This window comes from Rhinatrema bivittatum, chromosome 3 (assembly GCF_901001135.1).
Source record: "Rhinatrema bivittatum chromosome 3, aRhiBiv1.1, whole genome shotgun sequence".
Classification (NCBI taxonomy): domain Eukaryota; kingdom Metazoa; phylum Chordata; class Amphibia; order Gymnophiona; family Rhinatrematidae; genus Rhinatrema; species Rhinatrema bivittatum.
The window spans coordinates 252,258,346-252,277,218 of NC_042617.1; the positions used below are offsets into that span (position 1 = coordinate 252,258,346).

At 47.8% G+C, this 18,873-nt stretch overlaps 1 protein-coding gene across 2 annotated transcripts in view; it reads right to left on the reverse strand.

The window, feature by feature from the left end:
- Positions 1-18,698, reverse strand: part of KAT14 (lysine acetyltransferase 14) — a 97,358-nt gene extending 78,660 nt beyond the window's left edge. For both annotated transcript variants that reach the window (XM_029594469.1, XM_029594468.1), the window contains exon 1: positions 18,398-18,698. In XM_029594469.1, coding sequence (XP_029450329.1) covers positions 18,398-18,665 — 268 coding nt within the window. In that variant the 5' untranslated portion in view covers positions 18,666-18,698. The remainder of the gene's footprint in view (positions 1-18,397) is intronic.
- Positions 18,699-18,873: the final 175 nt, after the last annotated feature.

Consider the following 18,873-nt stretch of genomic DNA (forward strand, 5'->3'; position numbering starts at 1 on the left):
CATCAAGCTCATTGGTATGTAGTTTCCTAGATCATTCCTAGAACCCTTTTTAAAAATGGGTGTTACGTTGGCCACCTGCGAAATAAGTCTGGAATTTCATTTTTTTTTTAGTTCTTTCAGAACTCTGGGATGTATATCATCTGGTGCAGGTGATTGACAAACTAAAGAGTAACCAATCTATTACATCGCATCTTCCCAATTCACCATTTGTTTCAGTCCTCCGAATCATCACCCTCAAATTATGCTCCAGTGTACTTATCTCCCCAATACTCTCCTCAGTAAAGACTAAAATAAAGAATTAATTTATTTGTTGTGCTATGGCATTTTCTTCCGAGTGCCCTCTTTTACCACATGGTCATCCAGCAGTCCAAACACCACACTCGCAGGCTTCTTGTTTCAAACAAAATTTTAAGTTTTTACTTTAGGTTTTCACTTCTCCAACAAGATTCTTTTCAAATTCTCTTTTGGCTTGCCTTATTAATGCTTTACATCTAACCTGCCAGTGCTTAATGCTCTTTCCTATTTTCTTCATTTGGATCTACTTTCCCAGTTTTTGAAAAATGTCCTTTGTGCTTTAATAGCTTCATTTACCCATTCCTATCTGGTCTAGGCTTTCAACATGATGTTTTTAAACAGCAACCATGTTTCATGCAAATTTTGTTTTGTTATTGAAATGTTTTTTTTACTGGATATGCACATAAGAAAAATAATACAATAAGAAAAACAACTAAACACCCAAAAATCACAATAAGTACCCCCTACCCGGGGGGGTGGAGTCCAAGATGGCTGCCTGAGAGGACACTACTGCAGCTACCCTGCCTCCTAGTTTCCTAACAAAGTCTATTTTTTCCTTGTGTACTGGAAAATGCCGCACATGGGGGGGGGGGGGGGGGGGGGGGAGGGGAAAGTTCGGGTCTTTCCACCGGACTCAGTTGGCCCCACGGGGGAGCGATCTATTTCTCAGTATGCAGTCCCTCCGGATTGAGGGCTTCCAGCCCCGCGCTTGCGAGACTGGGAGAGGAGCCCCGTTTTTGCCAGGGGAAGTGATGCTAAGTCCACCTGATCCTCGTGAATCGCCGCGATCTTCTCCCCTGCGAGAAGCCGGCAGGGTAGGGTTCCCGGACAGAGATGTCGTAGGGCAAGCCCAGCTGGGTAGACTTGCTGTGCTGACTGCAGTTGAGACGACCCCTCCCCCCCCCCAAGACTGTGCGGCCAGGGGCTCCTGAGAGGGGAGGATTGAGTGCAGGAGTCGACCCCCTGGAGATATCGGGAGAAGGAGCACGTTTGGAGGAGGAAGGAGTGAATAACCTGGCTCCCCCCTGGAGATGTTAAACCGGCGGTGACTACATTGGAGTCCTTATGGGACCTAATAGCAGGTATGACCCGAACATTTAGAAAGCAGGCCCAACGCCTGGAAAGATCAGAAAAGAAAACTGACTGTCGAAAAGGATCTTTTCATGTTATTACAGGAGCATTCTAATTCCATACAAGTACAGTCTGATGATGTTAAAAGCTTACAAGATTCCAATACCATCATGAGTGATCGAATATCCTCTTTAAGAAGACTGGAGTCCATGGAGAATTAATTGAGAAATTTGAATGTGAGAATGCTAAATTTTCCAAAACCTTTGGGTGAATTACCCTTAATGACCTTTAAAAGATTTATGATAAGAGTCTCTTAAGATTCCTACGGAATTAGTTCCTCTAAAAAAAAAAAAAAAAAAAAATTCTGTTTCTACCACAAACAAAGAGTCCTACCCAGTCACTAGTTGCTAGTGACCGGGATGATTTTGCATATTTAACTGAATATCTTGAGAATTCTAATATAGAGGTCACTGAGCGAGCAGTATTCTGTCACTTTTTTTTCTGAGTACAAAGATCAGTTAATGAAAGCCTATTTCAAGAATTTAAATTTTTCCTTTATGGGAGGTCTGATACATATTTATCAAGACCTCTCAAGAGTTACTCAACGTAGAAAATTCTTTTTGTTAATGCGGCCTGAGGTTCTGTCCACAGGTGCCAGTTTCCTTTTGTGCTATCTGTGCAAATGCATAACAACATTTTCCAGAAACATTTTTTCATGCCAGAGCAGTTGAGGTTGTTCCTAAATGGGAGGGCACAGATCTGCAATATGGGAAGGGATCTGTAATTAATGCGACGGAGTATCATGCAGCATTGTTAATGGAGAAATTACTTACCTGATAATTTAGTTTTTGTTAGTGTAGACAGATGGACTCAGGACCAATGGGTATAGTGTACTCCTGATAAGTTAGATACAGATCAGATTTCAATCTGATGTCACTCTAGTACATATTCCCCTGCAGGAAGTGCAGCTCCTCAGTATTCTCCTCGAAAAGCAATTGTGGATATATGTATGACTGAATAATTTGAATAACTTGATTAACTTTATAACTTGGTTAACTTGATTAATTTGAACTGGTTGCATTGGTTATAGCTGGAGACTGCCAGTGCTCTCAACTGAGAAACGTCGACACCCAGTAGGATGGATGTCCTAGCTGGGGGAAAGCACGTTTACCCGTGAATCACTCACTCTCGGGGATGTCACTCGAGAATTTCATGAATAACGGCAGCCGTGGGTGGGATGCCGAGTCCACCTGTCTACACTAAGGAAAACGAAATTATCAGGTAAATAATTTCTCCATTTCCTAGCGTGTAGCAGATGGACTCAGGACCAATGGGATGTATAAAAGCTACTCCCGAACCGGGTGGAGGCTGCCGGTGGCCCACTTAGTACTGCCCTTACAAATGCTGTGTCCTCTCGAGCCTGAACATCCAGGCAGTAGAACCTGGAGAAGATATGGATGGAGGACCATGTCACCACTGACAAATCTCGGTGGGTGACAGCATCTTGGTTTCCGCCCAGGACACTGCCTGGGCTCTAGTGGAATGGGCCTTGACTTGTAAAGGTGGTGGCTTGCCTGCTTCTATGTAGGCTGCCTTGATGACTTCTTTGATCCAATGGGCTATGGTTGCTCGCGAGGCCGCTTCCCCTTGCTTCTTCCCACTGTGAAGGACGAATAGATGGTCCGTCTTTCATAAGGATTCCAGCCTTTCCAGGTATCAGACTAGGAGTCTGCCGACGTCGAGGTAGTGTAGACTGTGAGACTCTTCCAAATTCTTATGCTCATCTGGCGATAGCAGCGAGATGGAAGTGAGAAACCACTTTGGGGAGGAAGGACGGGACTGCGCGTAACTGGATGGTTCCCGGGGTGAGTCTGAGGAACGGCTCCTGGCAGGACAGTGCTTGAGGCTCGGAGATACGACGGGCCGAAAAGACTGCTATCAGGAAGGCTGTCTTCAATGTTAATAGTCGGAGAGACAGGCCGCGAAGAGGTCTGAAGGAGGCTCCTGCTAAGAAGTCTAGGACCAGGTTGAGGTTCCAAAGAGGCACCGGCCACTTTAGGGGTAGTCGGATCTGCTTGACTCCTTTCAGAAAGTGGGAGACATCCGGGTGAGAAGCTATGCTGCCGCTCTCGCTCTTGGTTCCGTAGAATGACAATGTGGCCACCTATACCTTGATGGAGTTGAGAGACAAACCCTTCTGTAGTCCATTCTGCAGGAATTCCAAAATCTCAGGAATTTTGACTGAACGTGGAACGATGTCACGGTCCTCACACCAGGCTTTGAATACTCTCCAAATCCTTATGTATGATAGGGATGTGGTGAACTTGCATGCTCAGAGCAGGGTGTCAATTACTGCCCCCGAGTATCCGCTCTTCCTCAGGCGCGTCCTCTCAATGGCCAGACCATAAGAGAGAATCGAGCTGGATCCTCGTGGAGGATCGGTCCTTGTTGGAGCAGGTCTCTGTGGATGTAGCGGGAGGAGGCTCCCTGTCAGCAGCCTTCGCATGTCTGAGTACCACGTCTTCTTGGCCAGTCCGGGGCCACGAAGTACTGGTCCCCTGTGGTGTTCTATCTTGTGGATGATTGCGCCCAATAGGGGCCTCTGTGGGAAGGCGGATAGAGAGCTTCCTGTGGCCAGGTCTGTACCAGGGTATCGATTCCCTGGGACTGGGGTTCCCGCCTGCAGCTGAAGAAGCTGGGCACTTGGGCGTTGGACCGGTTTGCCAGGAGGTCCATGGTTGGTGTTCCCCAATGGTTTACTATCAATTGGAATGCTGTGGTCGACAGCCTCCATTCTCCTGGGTCTAGACTTTCTCTGCTGAGGTAATCCGCAGTGACGTTGTCTTTCCCCACGATGTGGATGGCCAAGATCTCTTGAAGGTTCGCTTCCACCCATGACATTAGGGGGTATATTTCCAGAGACACCTGTTGACTTCTGGTTCCTCCCTGATGGTTGATGTAGGCCACTGTTGTGGCGTTGTCCGACATTACTCTGACTGATTTGTCTTGGAGTCTGTGACCGAACCGTAGGCAGGCTAGTCTGACTGCCCGGGCTTCTAGGCAATTGATGTTCCATCCCGACTCATCTTTGTTCCATTGTCCCTGGACGGTTAGCTCTTGGCAGTGTGCTCCCCAGCCTTGTAGGCTGGCGTCCGTGGTGAGCAGAATCCAGGTCTGTGAGGATAGTCTCACTCCCTGGCTCAGATGGCCTTCTTGTAGCCACCATCGTAGTTGGGTCCGAACTTTGTCCGGGAGCTGAAGACATACAGTGTAGTTCTAGGACAGCAGATTCCATCGTGATAGTAGTGAGTGCTGTAGGGGCTCATGTGAGCTCTTGTCCATGGCACTACTTCCAGTGTGGATGCCATGAGGCCGAGGACTTTGAGGTAGTCTCATGCCGTGGGGCGAAGCTCGCTCAACAGGGTTCGCAACTGGGTCATCAGTTTTGATCTCCTTGTCAGTGTCAGGATGACCTTGTCTTATTTGGTGTCGAACCAGACTCCCAAGTATTCTAGAGATTGGGAGGGCCGCAGACAGCTCTTGTTTGTGTTGACCACCCACCTGAGGCTCTCCAGTAGTTTTGACTGTTGGTCATCTGGTGGCTTTCTTCTGGGGATTTCGCCCTGATCAGCCAATTGTCTAGGTAAGGGTGTACGAGGATTCCTTCCTTCCTCAGTGTTGCTGCCACTACCACCATGATCTTGGTGAACGTCAGGGGTGCTGTGGCTAACCCGAATGGTAGTGCCCAGAACTGGTAGTGACAGTCCAGGATCGTGAAGCGTAGAAAACGCTGATGCTCTCGATGGATCGGAATGTGTAGGTAGGCTTCTGACAGATCCAGGGACGTAAGGAACTCTCCCGGTTGTAATCGCCCATATTACCGAGCGTAGGGTTTCCATGCGGAAGTGAGGAATCTTCAGGTGGCGGTTGACAGACTTGAGGTCCAGGATGGGCCTGAACGTTCCTTCTTTCTTGGGAATGATAAAATAGATGGAATAATGTCCAGTATTTATTTGTTGTGTGGGCACCGGTGTTATTTATTTTATTTAAAAACTTTTATATACCGACAATCATATGCATATCACATCAGTTTACAGATAACAGGGGTAAATAACAATTTTGAAAGTGGAAGGATAAAGTTACATAACAGGAATGAGAAGGAACAAGATGGGAAAAAGAGGAAGAGAAAAAGGTCCCTAGTCATAGATTAGGTTACATGTTGCTTATTATATTCTAAAGCTAGCTGTATACTAAAATTAGTGTATGAAGCTAGGTTTGGGGGTAGGGTTTCCTAGACGGGAGGGGGGGTGGTGGTGAGTGATACTTCAGAAGGGGCAGTAGGGACAGTGTTATGTATAGGCTCTTTTGAACAGCCAAGTTTTTAGGTTTTTTTTTTTAATGTTATTGTACAGTGTTCTTGGTGTAGTTTTGGCCTCTAAGGCTAGCAATCTGGTCAGTGTAGCTTCCACTGCCATCCTCTTGGAAAGGTCGTGGCAGGGGGATTCCACAAACTTGTCCAGAGGGAGGTGGTGGAAATCCAGGTAATATCCCTCTCGAATGATGGCTAGGACCCACTTGTCTGAAGTTTTCAACCCATCTTTGGTGGAATAGGGCAAGTCTGCCCCCTATGGCTTCTTCCTTTGGACAGGTCGGCAGATTTTCATTGTGGGGTGCGGCTGGGGCCGAGCTGGCTCCCCTTTTGTTGTGCTTGTTCCGAAAGGACTGGTTCCTGCCTGCGGTGCGAGCCGCTTGATATGTGCTTCTGTATGGGTTGAAGCGCTGTGATCCTCTGCCCCTGGAAGTTCGGGGGAAGGGTCGCTAGTTTCTCTTATTCCTATCCTCCGGTAGCCGCGGCAGTGGGGATTCGCCCCATTTGTTGGTTAGTTTCTCTAGTTTGCTTCCGAACAGGAGTGTTCCCAGAGTTGTCTTCTGGCTGCCACGGCTGACACTCCTCTAGCTGCAGTGCGCACCAGATCTGAAGCGGCATCCGTGAGGAATGATACTGCTGGTTCCAGGGCTTCCCCAGGAGTTTTGTTCCTGGTCTGTGATAGGCAGGCACGTGTCACCACGGCACAGCAGGCTGCGATCTGTAGAGACATAGCGGAGACGTCAAAAGACTGAGGATGGATTCCAGATGTCTGTCTTGAGCATCCTTGAGTGCTGCTTCTCCCTCCACTGGGATAGTAGTGCACTTCAAAATCACGCAGACCAGGTCATCCACTTTTGGACATGCCAGGAGATCTTTGGCAGCTGGGTCTAGAGGGTTCCTGGCTGCCAGAGCACGCCCCCCCTTTGAACGTAGTCTCCGGTGCATCCCATTCCAGGTCAATTAGCTGCTGGACGGCTTGTAACAGTGGGAGGTCTGACGGAGTCCCTCTAGTAGGGGATTCGTTTTAGGTTCCCCCGAGGCACTTGTGCCCAGAATAGCAAGCTCTTTCAAGCTGTGTGTGATCAGGTCTGGAAGCTCGTCCTTGGTGAAGAAGCGCCTCATGGTTCGGTGGGGCTCTGTCCCTGGAGGGAGTTCCCCTTCCTCCAGGGGTTCTGATTCCTCATCTGAGTTGTCTGTGTCCCCGAAGGTGGGGCTTCTGGGCGGTGGAATCACTTCCCTGGGCATAGAAGGTCCCGGGATATGGGGTCCTCTGGTGGAGGTTGTGGCCATATTATCAGAGGCCCTGGTTGCATGTGGATGAAGGTATGCAGGCCTTTGAAAAATTCCACCCAGGAGATAGATGTTGGGTCTAAATTAAGAGACGCTGTGTCCCTGGGGAGCCCCGTTTGAGGAAGGGTCCCCACTGGGAGACGCTAGGTCCAGTCTACTGTTCGAGAAGTTGGAACCCCGTACCGGCTGGGGAGGGCCATGGGCTGGATCCCCCAGGGCCTCCTCGCACTGTATACACAGGGCCATGGCCCCCAGGGCCTCCACGCACTGTATACACAGGGCCATGGCCTCCTCATGCTGGGCAGAGGCCCTGAGCCTTGAGCTTCTTTTCCGATTTTGCCATGGCTTGTGCGCGTAAAATACAGTTATGCGCTCCGGTGCGTCTAAGTTGTGCGCATAGGATTGGTACGCGCTCAGGGAGATGTGCGCGCTGTTGTGCGCACAGATCGAAGTTATGCGCCCGGCACAGTAAGCGTGTGGCTATGCTCGTCGCTTGTGTGCGCGACGTTGTGCGCACAACGTATTTGTGCGCACGGCTCGGGATGGCAAACAGGGCAGCGAACAGAGCAAATGCAGTGAAACAATGCATGGAAACGCTTAGTAAAACAAAATCCATGTAAATATGAGCTAAAGATGCATACTTTACGATTGGGATTGACGCCATCTATCGAAGCGGTCCTGGATTTTCAAAAAGAGTGGCACAAGTTTATGGAGAGCCTTAAGATAAGCAAGTCTATAGTTATTACATAAACAAGATAGGATCTTCTGAAGAGAGGGGGGCAAGGATGAAGTTGCAAGAAGTTCTGGTACTTGTGATACTAACCTGCACAAAGTTACACCTGTATTATGGAACACACTCAAACAGTAACAATCTTATCTAAGAAATACAACTATTAAACCAGGCCCTAAACACTAATACATTTCCTTTTGGGAAAACAGAATAAGCCAAGCTGCTATAGAGCCCCACACAGAAATAATTGTAAAGCTATACTAAAAATGTTACAAAACAGCTGCTGAACAGAATATCCAACAATTAAAAACTCATAAAAATTATTAAAACATGTCCAAATATCAATAAAATATTTCAAAACTTCAGATATCACATAATACCCAATAATTAAAATGTCAGTCAATCAAGAAAAATAAATTTAAAAAGCCACCTTAACTTACCCTCTCCAGCAACTCTCCTACTCCTTTCCCTTCCAGGCCAATAGCACTCACCAGAAGCAACAAGGGCTGAAGCTCTGTCCTCACAGTCCTCTTCCTTAGCGCCCACAACCACTCACACACACACCCCCAATTGGACCCCAAAACCAGAGTGTCTCTCTCACACTAGCCATCTGAGGTGTGTGGTGGGGACCCACTACAGCACTCCTCTCCTCCAAACCTAACTCCTACCTCAGAAATGCCTTCCCCTCCATTGCTATACCTGTTATATTGTAAATATTTGGATACTGTTTATACCAGACCTGGGCAAGGGGCGGCCCGCGGGCTGAATCCGGCCCGCCTACGGTCTGTGACCGGCCCGCCCACTGCTGAGAGCAGACGGAGAATGAGGCACGCTGCCTTCCCTCTGCAAGGGAAGGCAGCGTGCCTCATTCTCTGCTCCCTCGCTCCCCGATTGGCCAGCCAATCGGGGAGCGAGGGAGCCCGATTGGCCGGTGCTGGGCAAGCCTTGCCCAGCACCGGCCAATCGGGCAGCGTGTCTTCGCTCGAGTTTCTTTCCTACCTACCTACCAGTTCCGCCTTTCATGGTCTTTTTCAGGGGTCCCCAACCACCGGTCCGCGGGAGTTTTTTGCCAGTCCGCGGCACGCGCTCCCGGTCTCTCCCGCTTCCGTTGCCACTGGGCTGTCAGCACGTTCAAGCCCAGTGGGAACGGCAGCGGTGTTAGAAGCAGCTGTGGTACCCGCGGCTGGCCTTTTCTTCTTCCCGCGCCTGCACCCCCCCTCCCGTTACCCGGAACAGGAAGTGATACACGGAGCGGTGCGCGGGAAGGAGAAAGAGCCGTGCCGCGTCAGCTGCAGCATCGGTCCCCGAGCAATTGAAGCAGCCAGTAATCGAGAAAGGAGTCAGCAGCGCCGCGGCCGATGGGATTCTTCTTTCTTGGCCTTCGGGGGCTGCTGCAGCTCCCATTTGTGCTCCGGTGGGGGGGAGAGGAAGTGAGAAAGAGAGAGAAGCAGCCAGCCAGCCTGTGTGTGATTGACTGGTCAGAGAGCTGATGTGTGTGTGTATGTGAGAGACAATGAAAGTGATTGCTCAGGGAGATGACTGATGTGTATTTGAGAGTGTGAGACATTAGTCAGGGAGGTGACTGATGTGTGTGTGTGTGAGAGAGAAAAAGCATGGAAGTGAGAAGTCTGGGTATGTGGGAAAGCATGAGCGTAAGAAGCCTGGTGTTGTGGGAGTGAGAAACCTGGGTGAGTGTGCATGCATGAGAGAGAGAGACTGCTTGGTAAGGTGACGGTGTGTGTGAGAGAAAAAGACTGGTGTGTGTGAATGTGAGAGAATGTGATTCAGGGAATGAAGCCTGTGCACATGGAGAGTGAGCATGGAAATGAGAGAGACTGGTGTGTGTGTGTAACAGAGAGAAAGTGATTATGGGAATGAGAAGCCTGTGCATGTGAAGAGAGTGAGCATGAGAGTGAGAAACCTGGGTGTGTGTGAGACAGCATGGGAGTGGGAAGCCTGTGTGTGTGTGTGTGTGTGCATGCATGAGAGCGAGAGACTGGTTGGTAAGGTGACTGTGTGTGTGAGAGAAAGAGACTGGTGTGTGTGAATGTGAGAGAAAGAATGTGATTCAGAGAATGAGAAGCCTGTGCAGTGGAGAGCGAGCATGGAAATGAGAGAGAGACTGGTGTGTGTGTAACAGAGAGAAAGTGATTATGGGAATGAGAAGCCTGTATATCTGAAAGAGAACTTGGGAGTGGGAAGCCTGTGTGTGTGTGTATGCATGAGTGAGATCAGGTGACTGGTGTGTGTGTGTGAGAGAGAGAGAGAAATAAAGTGATTATGGGAATGAGAAGCCTGTGCATGTGAAGAGTGAGCATGGGAGTGAGAAACCTGGGTGTGTGTGAGACAATTCATGGGAGGGAGAAGCCTGTATATCTGAAAGAGAACATGGGAGTGAGAGACTGGTGAGTGTGTGTGTGTGTGCGTGTGTGTGAGAGAGAGAGAAAGAAAGTGATTATGGGAATGAGAAGCCTGTGCATGTGGAGAGAACAAGCATGGGAGTGAGAGACTGGTGAGTGTGTGGGTGTGTGTGTGTGAGAGAGAGAGACAGAGAAAGTGATTATGAGAGTGAGAAGCCCATATATGTAAGAAGAACACGGGAGTGGGAAGCCTGTGTGTGTGTGTGTATGGCATGAGAGAAACTGTTCAGGAAGGTGACTGGTGTGTGAGAGACAGAAACTGGTCATGGGGGCATGACTGGTATGGTGTGTGTGTGAGAGACATGGGCACTAAGGAAGAGGACCATAAGTATAGAGCTTAGCTTCTACTGCTGCTTCTGGTGTGTGCCACGGCCTGCAGGGAAGGGGAGTAGGAGAGCTGCTGGAGGGGGTAAGTAAAGATGGCTTTAAGTTTATTTTTCTTGACTGCCATTTTAATTGTGTGATGTCTGCTTTTTTGAAATATTTTATTGGTGTTTGGAGAATGTTTAATAGTTTTTATGAGTTTTTAATTGTTGGATGTTATTCTGTTCATAGCTGTTTTGAAACATTTATTCTGCTTATTAGTATAGTTTTACAATTATTTCTGTGTGGGGATCTATAGCTGCTTGCTATTCTGTTTTCCTAATAAGAGGTGTATTGGTTTTTAGGACCTGATTTAATATTTGTGGTGTTGCCTTTTCATAGATAGGGTTGCTCCTGTTTTGTATTCCATAATACAGGTGTAACTGTGTGTGGATTAGTTTATGTGGATTACTACAGATCCTGGGAGTATGTTAGGTCGGTTCTGTGTCTGTTACCGAGATGAGATATTTTGCTAGCATGTAAGCGTTTGTATCTGTCTTATTTGTTGTGTTTTCTCAGAGGACATGCATTGGTGGTAAACTGCTGTCTTTTCATAAGTAGGGCTATTGAGAACTGAGTTAATTATATTAGTCCGGCCCTCTAAAACCATCCCAATTTCTCATGCGGCCCCATGGGAAAATTAATTGCCCACCCCTGGTTTATACTGTAAAAATTTAGTCTTTCCTTTTCACAATTACTGTTTTAAATCTAGTTCTAACATTTTAAATTTCAGTTCCCCGTAAAGCCTTTTATGCTACATTCATGTTCTGTGTAAACCGATGTGATGTTCCCAACGAATGTAGGTCTATAAAAAAAATGTTAAATAAAATAAACATGCTAAGGATGTAGGAGAACATCTGAGTGCGGAGTAAGGTGGCAATTACTGCTGCAGAATATCCTCGCTTTATCAGGCGAGCCCTCTCAAGGGCCAGACCATAGGACAGAATAGAGTCGGATCCTCGTGAAGAACTGGTCCCTGCTGTAGCAGGTTTCTGTGCAGTGGGAAGCACAGGGGTTCTTCACCAGGATGTCCGCATACCATGGATGCCTGGGCCAATCCAGAGCTACTAGTAGGACTAATCCCCTGTGGTGCTCGATTCTACGAATAATCCTTCCCAGCAGGGGCACGAAGGAAGGCATATAGCAACTCTTCTTTCGGCTGGGTATGAATGAAAGCTTTGATCCACAGGGACCACTGATCTCTTCTGCGACTGAAGAATCTGGGAGCCTTCACACTGTAAGATATGCCCAGCAGGTCGATGGATGGGAGATCCCAGTGACCTATCAGCTGAAAGGCTTCTGCTGACAACACCCACTCCCCTGGATCCAGATTCTCCCTGCTTAGAAAATCTGCTCTGACGTCTTTTCCTATGATGTGGGAGGCTGAGATCATCTGTAGATAGATCTCCTTATGGAATGGGCGGAAATACATCTCGTGACACTTGCTGGCTCTTGGTTCCACCCTGGTGGTTGATGTAGGCTACAGTTGTCGCGTTGTCCGACATGACACAGACCGCTTGACCCTGGAGTTTGTGGCTGAATTGTAGACACGTCAATCTAACTGCCCGGGCTTCCAGGCGGTTGATGTTCCAGAGATCCTTTTCCTCGATTCAACGTCCCTGGGCTATCAGTTCCTGACAGTGAGCTCCCCAGCCCTGGAGGCACGTGTCTATTGTGAGGACCAGCCAGCTCAGAAAGGACAGGGGTACACCCCTGCTCAGATGGCTCCAGTGGTGGATACAGAAAGCTCGAGAGCATACTCCCATCGATAAGTGGCGGCAAATCGAATAGTCTTGAGACTGCAGGTTCCAACATGACAGTAGTGAGCGTTGAAGTGGTCACATGTGTGCCCTCGCCACAGCACTACCTCCAGGGTTGCCAAACTGAGAATTTGGAAATAGCTCCATACCGTCGAGCGTATCGTGCTCATCAACTGATACATTTGGGACATCAACTTCCTTATCCAGGTAGTTGGAAGAAGACCTTGCCCTGCTTGGGAGGGCTTGAGACTGCTTTTGTCCAGGTTTACGACCAGAGTTCCTGAAGCAAGGAGATTACCCTGTTGGTCACCCGGAGACTCTCTTCCACGGACTTGGCCCTGATCAACCAGTCATCCAAGTTCAGGTGCACCAAGATTCCCTCTTTCCTCACTGCTGTCGCTATGACCACCATAACCTTGGAAAATGTTCTGGGGCTGGTGGCTAGGGCAAAGGGCAGTGCCCGGAACCGATAATGGCGATCCAGTACCGCAAAGCGTAGGAAACTGTGTTCTTGATGGACTGGAATACGTAGGTAGGCCTCAGATAGGTCCAGGGAGGTTAAAAACTCTCCTGCTTGTACAACCATTATCACGGAGCATAGTTTCCATGCAGAAATGATCGTAGGTGTCTGTTGACGCTTTTGAGGTCCAGGATGGGGCAAAAGGAACCTTCCTTCTTGGATACAATGAAATAGATGGAATAATGCCCCATATTTTCCTGGGGCGCAGGTACTGGGATTATAGCCCTCATCCTGAGGAGCCTTACAAGAGTAATCTCCACTGCCTGCTTCTTGTGCTGTGAGTGGCAAGGAGACATCATGAATATGTCCTGAGGAGTACTGTGAAATTCCTGCGCATATCCTTCTTATATGACCTTCAGTATTCATTTGTCCGAAGTGATCTTGACCCACCTCTGGTAGAAGAGGGACAGTCGACACCCTATCCCCTCATTCCAAGGGTAGGTCAGCAAATTTTCATTGGGGGGTTTGGGATGAACCTGTACCAGAGCCTGCCCCTCTCTTGGGCTGTCGACTATGAAAGGACAGATACCTCCCAAAGGGCCGAGACTTCAAATGTCAAGTTTCTGTAGGAGTGAAAGCGTTGGGAGTCCTTGGATTGACCCTTCACAGGCAAGGGGCGCTGTAACCGCTTTCTCTTATCTTCTGGTAACCGGAGAACTGGAGATCCACCCCATTTACTGGCCAGCTTTTCCAATTTGTTTCTAAAAAGGAGTGATCCTTTAAAGGGCATTTTTGTAAGATTTGCCTTGGAGGTTGCGTCTGCTGACCAATTCCACAGCCATAGCTGTCTTCACTCCTCTGGCCGAAGTACGGACTACATCCAAGCCCGCGTCAGCTAAAAAGGTGGTAGTGGGTTCCATAACCGCTCTGGAATTCACCCCGCATCACCTACCTCCCGAGGGAGGAGTAGGCACGAACAAGCTACCAGGACACAACAAGAAGGAATCTGAAAGGTCATTGCTACTGCATCAAAAGCCTGTGTAAGGATTGACTACATTCGTTTATCGTGCACATCCTTTAAATCTGCTCCTCCCTCCACTGGGATAGTTGTTCTCATAGAGACGGCACAGACCAGCGCATCCACTTTCGGGAAATGCAATCGCTCTTTCACTGCCGGATCCAGTGGGTATAGAGCTTCTAGCACTCTTTCCCCCCCTTTAAAACTTGTTTCTGGGGCATCCCTTTCCAGGTCAATCAACTCCTGGATGGAGTAGCAAGAGGCTATCTGTAGGGAAATCAGAATGGAGTACTAATTTGGTTCTGTCAAAGAGTCCAGGAACTCCCAGCATCTTCAGTATCTGGGAAACCAGAGCCAGCAATTTGTCTCTATGGAAAAACCGTAACATGGTCCGATACAGTTCTAAACCAGGGGGAATTTCCCCATCTTCCAAGGAATCTGTATCCTCTTCATCCGTGCCGTGCGGGTCCCTACCAGGGATACCCTTAGTTAGGCAAGGCACGCCTAGACTTCTGCCGATAGGATGGGAGAGGGAGGCTTACTCTGAGGTTCTGTCCAGACAGGGGGAATTGAGGTAGCAGACTGCACCTGTACGAAGGCTTGAAGGTCCTGGAAAAATTCCACCCAAGAGAAGGCAGCTGGGTTCATGCCTAGCCCAAGAGGTACTGGGTAGGTGCTGCTGAATTTCCTTCTCCCATGGATGACCCAGTCCTGGGGGTACTCAGATCCAGGGTACTTCCAGTTAAAACTGTGGCTAATCCATCCTCTGAATAGGAGGAGCCAGGCTTAGCAAAGTCTGGGGAGGCCAACTCTCCCTGGGCTTCCTCATAGTGCTAACATAAGTTGGAAATCAGGTCAGACTATTAAGCCCTAATACAACAAGCAGCACAAAGAGAAAGGCATTTTGTTTCTTGGCTGCCAGAGCCATTAGCAGCAGTAACCATGAGTACTGTTGGCTCTCACTTAAAATTTTATGCACACAGATTTTGGGCACCTAGGCAGGACGTGGCAAGGCGCATGCACACCTCGTGCACCCGACTTTACCTGTATTCTGTGCTTAGTAGGTTGTGTGCGTATGTATGTGCACGACATTATGCACACAGCGTGTACGCATACCAACGTTTTATGGAGGGCAATATGGCGCACACAAAAACACGTGCAAGATGGTGCCGCCGTGACCTACCACACAGTGTACCGACCAAGCCTAAAGCGGGGCCTAGTCCACTGTGGGGCCACTCAACCCACTTGGAAGCACACTTTCCCTTTCCCTAACAGGATTGGGAACATCGGTACGGCGCACCGAGCTAGGAGACCGGAGGAACTTTTACCAATACCCCTCCAAATGAATCGGGAGGTGAATCCTCTCTCTCTTTTTTTTTTCTTAAACTTACCTGGTCTCTGTGCTTACCTGCTGAGTACAGAGACGGTCTCCGGCTGCAGGGGGACAGAGTTTTGGCCGTCACCGCCACGCTCAGCTTCCCGCACCCACTACCTTTCAGCTGCTTAAGCAGCAAAGTCCATTCCTTGAACTAGCTACCAAACCAAGGCACATCTCTGAGGGAGCTCAGAAATCACCTCAACTGGGGGAGGGGAGTTTAGATATCACCACAGGAGAGCGGGGCTCAATTTTTTCTCTGATTTAAATGTAGAATTTCTCCTTCCAAAAAGTACAGCAATCCCTATAGGGAAAGGTACGACCACCATTTGCTGGAGACTGAGAAATACTGAAGGGGTGAGGTCACTGCAAAGGTGTATCCAGGGCAACGTCAGCTTTGAAATCTGATTCTGTCCCCATCTGCTGGCAGGGGACAGAGCCATCTGGCTACACGCTAGGAAGTTAAAATTTAATCATATTATGATCACTATTGCCAAGCGGCCCCACCATCATTACTTCTCTCATCATATCCTGTGCTCTACTGAGAATTAGATCTAAAACTGCTCCCTCTCTCACTGGTTCCTGAACCAATTGCCCCTTAAAACTGTCATTTATTCCATCCAGGAACTCTCTCTAGCATGCCCTGTTTGACTTACCCAGTCAAAATTAGGGTAAATGCAATCTACCATTATTACTGCACTACAAATCAAATCCAAAGCCATATCTGACAAAAACCTGCTCCTGTTCTGTTTATGACAATTAATCGATAATTGTCTCAAACCTAAATTCCTCTCCTGAAAGCGCAACCCTGCTCTTGCCACAAGAGAAATGCAAGTTATCACTTGCAGCGCCAGACTAGAAGCCTTAATAGCTTGCTTGAGCATCAATTCCATCTTCCTATCCTGTGCATAATAGGACTGACCGCTGTACCCCCCCCCCCCCCCCCCTCTTTCACAGGGATAATGGTTTGCTTGGTAATCAAACATACCAACCCATCCGTTTTTGAGAATTGTGGCTTATCCTTTTTAGAGGTGAGCAAAGGCTATAAAGTAAACTTGGCTTCTAGAATTTCCCCATTTTAAAAAAAAAAAACACCAAAATCGGTAAGATCTCTTACCATCCTGTGCAAAGGAAATGATTTGGAAGATCTGTGCAAATCATCTGCAGCCTCTGGACCTTCTTGGGTTTTTTCCTCCACTATTTCAGAACCTGCAAGGAAAGAGATCAACCCTGGCAGCTCATCCTTATGGAAAAGCCTGACCATAGAAGAATCCCTTACGGACATGCACCCTCTTGCAGCTGCTCCTTGCTGTCACTTTCCCTGCCATCCTTGAGAAACAATAGTAGGGAATCTGACTTAGAGGACTTGTCATCCCCATCATTCTCCTCTACTCTCTCTTTCTCTCTCGTTTCTCTCCCCCCACCCCCGAGACTGTCCTTTGGGGAGAAGATAACATAGAAGAGGGGCCAGAGGCAGAGCTCTGCCTCGAGCAAAACCCTTGATACGAATCCTTTAAAAACTCAGCAGCCAGCAGTTAAAGCTAAGGAGACAAATTCTGCAGAAGAAATTAAGAGAACTGTCCCTTTAAACATGCAATTAAATATAACCCAATGCAGCGTCTGGGACCACAGGGAGCAAAGTAGGACCTGGATCCCTTTCTTTTTCTTGCCGTATCTCCAAAATAGCAGCCATTTTTTCATGCCACAGCAGCAATCTAGCTGGCAAGAACAGGCCAAGCCACTGACCCTGCCAATGCAGTCCCTCTGCAGGCACAAAAGACTTGGGCTACCCATTCTCCTGCTCCTCAGAACATGCAGCACTCATAAGAACAAGAATAAGACATTGCCATACTGGGTCAGACCAAGGTCCATCAAGCCCTGCATCCTGTTTCCAACAGTGTCCAATCCAGGCTACAAGTACCTGGCAAGTACCCAAAAACTAAGAAGATCCCATGCTACTGATGCCAGTAACAGCAGTGGTTATTCCCTAAGTCAACTTGATTAATAGCAGTTAATGGACTTCTCCCTCCAAGAACTTATCCAAACCTTTTTTAAACCCAGTTACACTAACTGAACTAACCACATCCTCTGGCAAAAACTTTCAGAGTTTAATTGTGCGTTGAGGGAAAAAGAATTCTGATTAGTTTTAAATGTTCTACTTGCTAACTTCATGGAGTGTCCCCTAGTCCTATTATCTACATCTACCTGTTCTAGACCTCTCACTTGGATCAACACAAGGAACACAGAGTGGTCCATTTCTTGTATTCAGAAGATACAGCCATACTCTCTCTCACTGACTTCAAAAAACACCCCAGCAAGCGGTAGAACCCTGAACAACTCATTTTGGTGCCACCGGCAATCCTTCCATCAACTGGGAGTTCCTATTCAGTCCCTATCTCCTTTGCTTTTTTTTTTTTTTTTTTTAAGCTTTCTAACTGAAGGACAACTTCCTGGGACAGACAAACGGCAGCAAACAAGCAGCCCTCAACCGCTAGACCGTCTCCTCTGCCTTTTTTTCCTTTGATAACAAATAGCCTCAGACAACAAAAGCAGGAGAAACCACAGAGAAATGAAGAGAAGGGGGAAAATACAGAAAAAAAAAAAATCAGACTGGCCCACATCCAAACTTGGAAGCCCCCTGTTCCACAGCAATGCTAAACTGAGGCAGGGAATACAGGACTTTCAGCTTAGGCTGCCCCCTCCTGAATCAACATTTTTTTCCTTTTTCAAAGCCTAGCCAGGCCTCAGCTCAGAGCAGGGGATGTATTCTTACCATCTGCTGAGACAGAGAACACTGGCAGGCTGAGGTCAGCATGGGTGCCTTTAAGGGGTGACATTCAGCAAGCCTGTTAGTCTGTCACCATCGGCTGTTCGGGGGACATAACCCATGTGTCTAGACTGGTCTAGCTGGAAGATAAAGGTAAAGTGTTGCATCTCTCAGTGGTGAGCACCTTTTCCACAGGGCTGCTTATGAGCATCAGGACTGGAAACCTCATGTAGTCACATATCTGTCCTCAGTCAATTTACATAAATGGATTAACATTTTGGATATATTTACTGGTCTGAATAGTGACTGGGCTATTCTATATTAACACTTTTTTTTTCACAAATGACATCTTTTTCACAGTGGCTTTATATAAGCCGAGGCTTACTAACTTTATGCACAACAATACATACTGTAATTGAAAGAAAATGGTTAAATAAGAACAATTGAAGCTAAATTTCAGTCTGATGAATGCATACGTACTTGCTGGCATCCATTTCTGACACTTGTCACAGTAATAGGACATTTCCTCCATCCATGGTGCATCTCCCTCGTCCCCCAAGTCACTGTTCAAAGAATCTCCGCTCTGGTCATGGGACAGGTCTATAGACGTCTGGTCTTCCGACTCAACAATCAGCAGGGTCTCACCTTCCACCTCACCCTCTTCCAGCCCTTCTGAGGTGGATGTCCTTGTGGTCTCATCATCCACATGTCGATTCATATGACGACTCATATGGACAGTGCTGTCCATCCCTCACTAGGCAAGAAATACTCTCAGTCCAATTCAAACTCTTAAGAATCTACAAAAAATGTTTATGCCAGCTTCATATGCAGCCTCCTACAGAGGCTTATAATGTGCATTGTTAAATTATAACAATTAGAGTTCTTTTGCCATGATGCTAGAGTATCAACTTCATGTTCACGTTACTGTGAAGTAGGGGAAATATTACATGCCACCA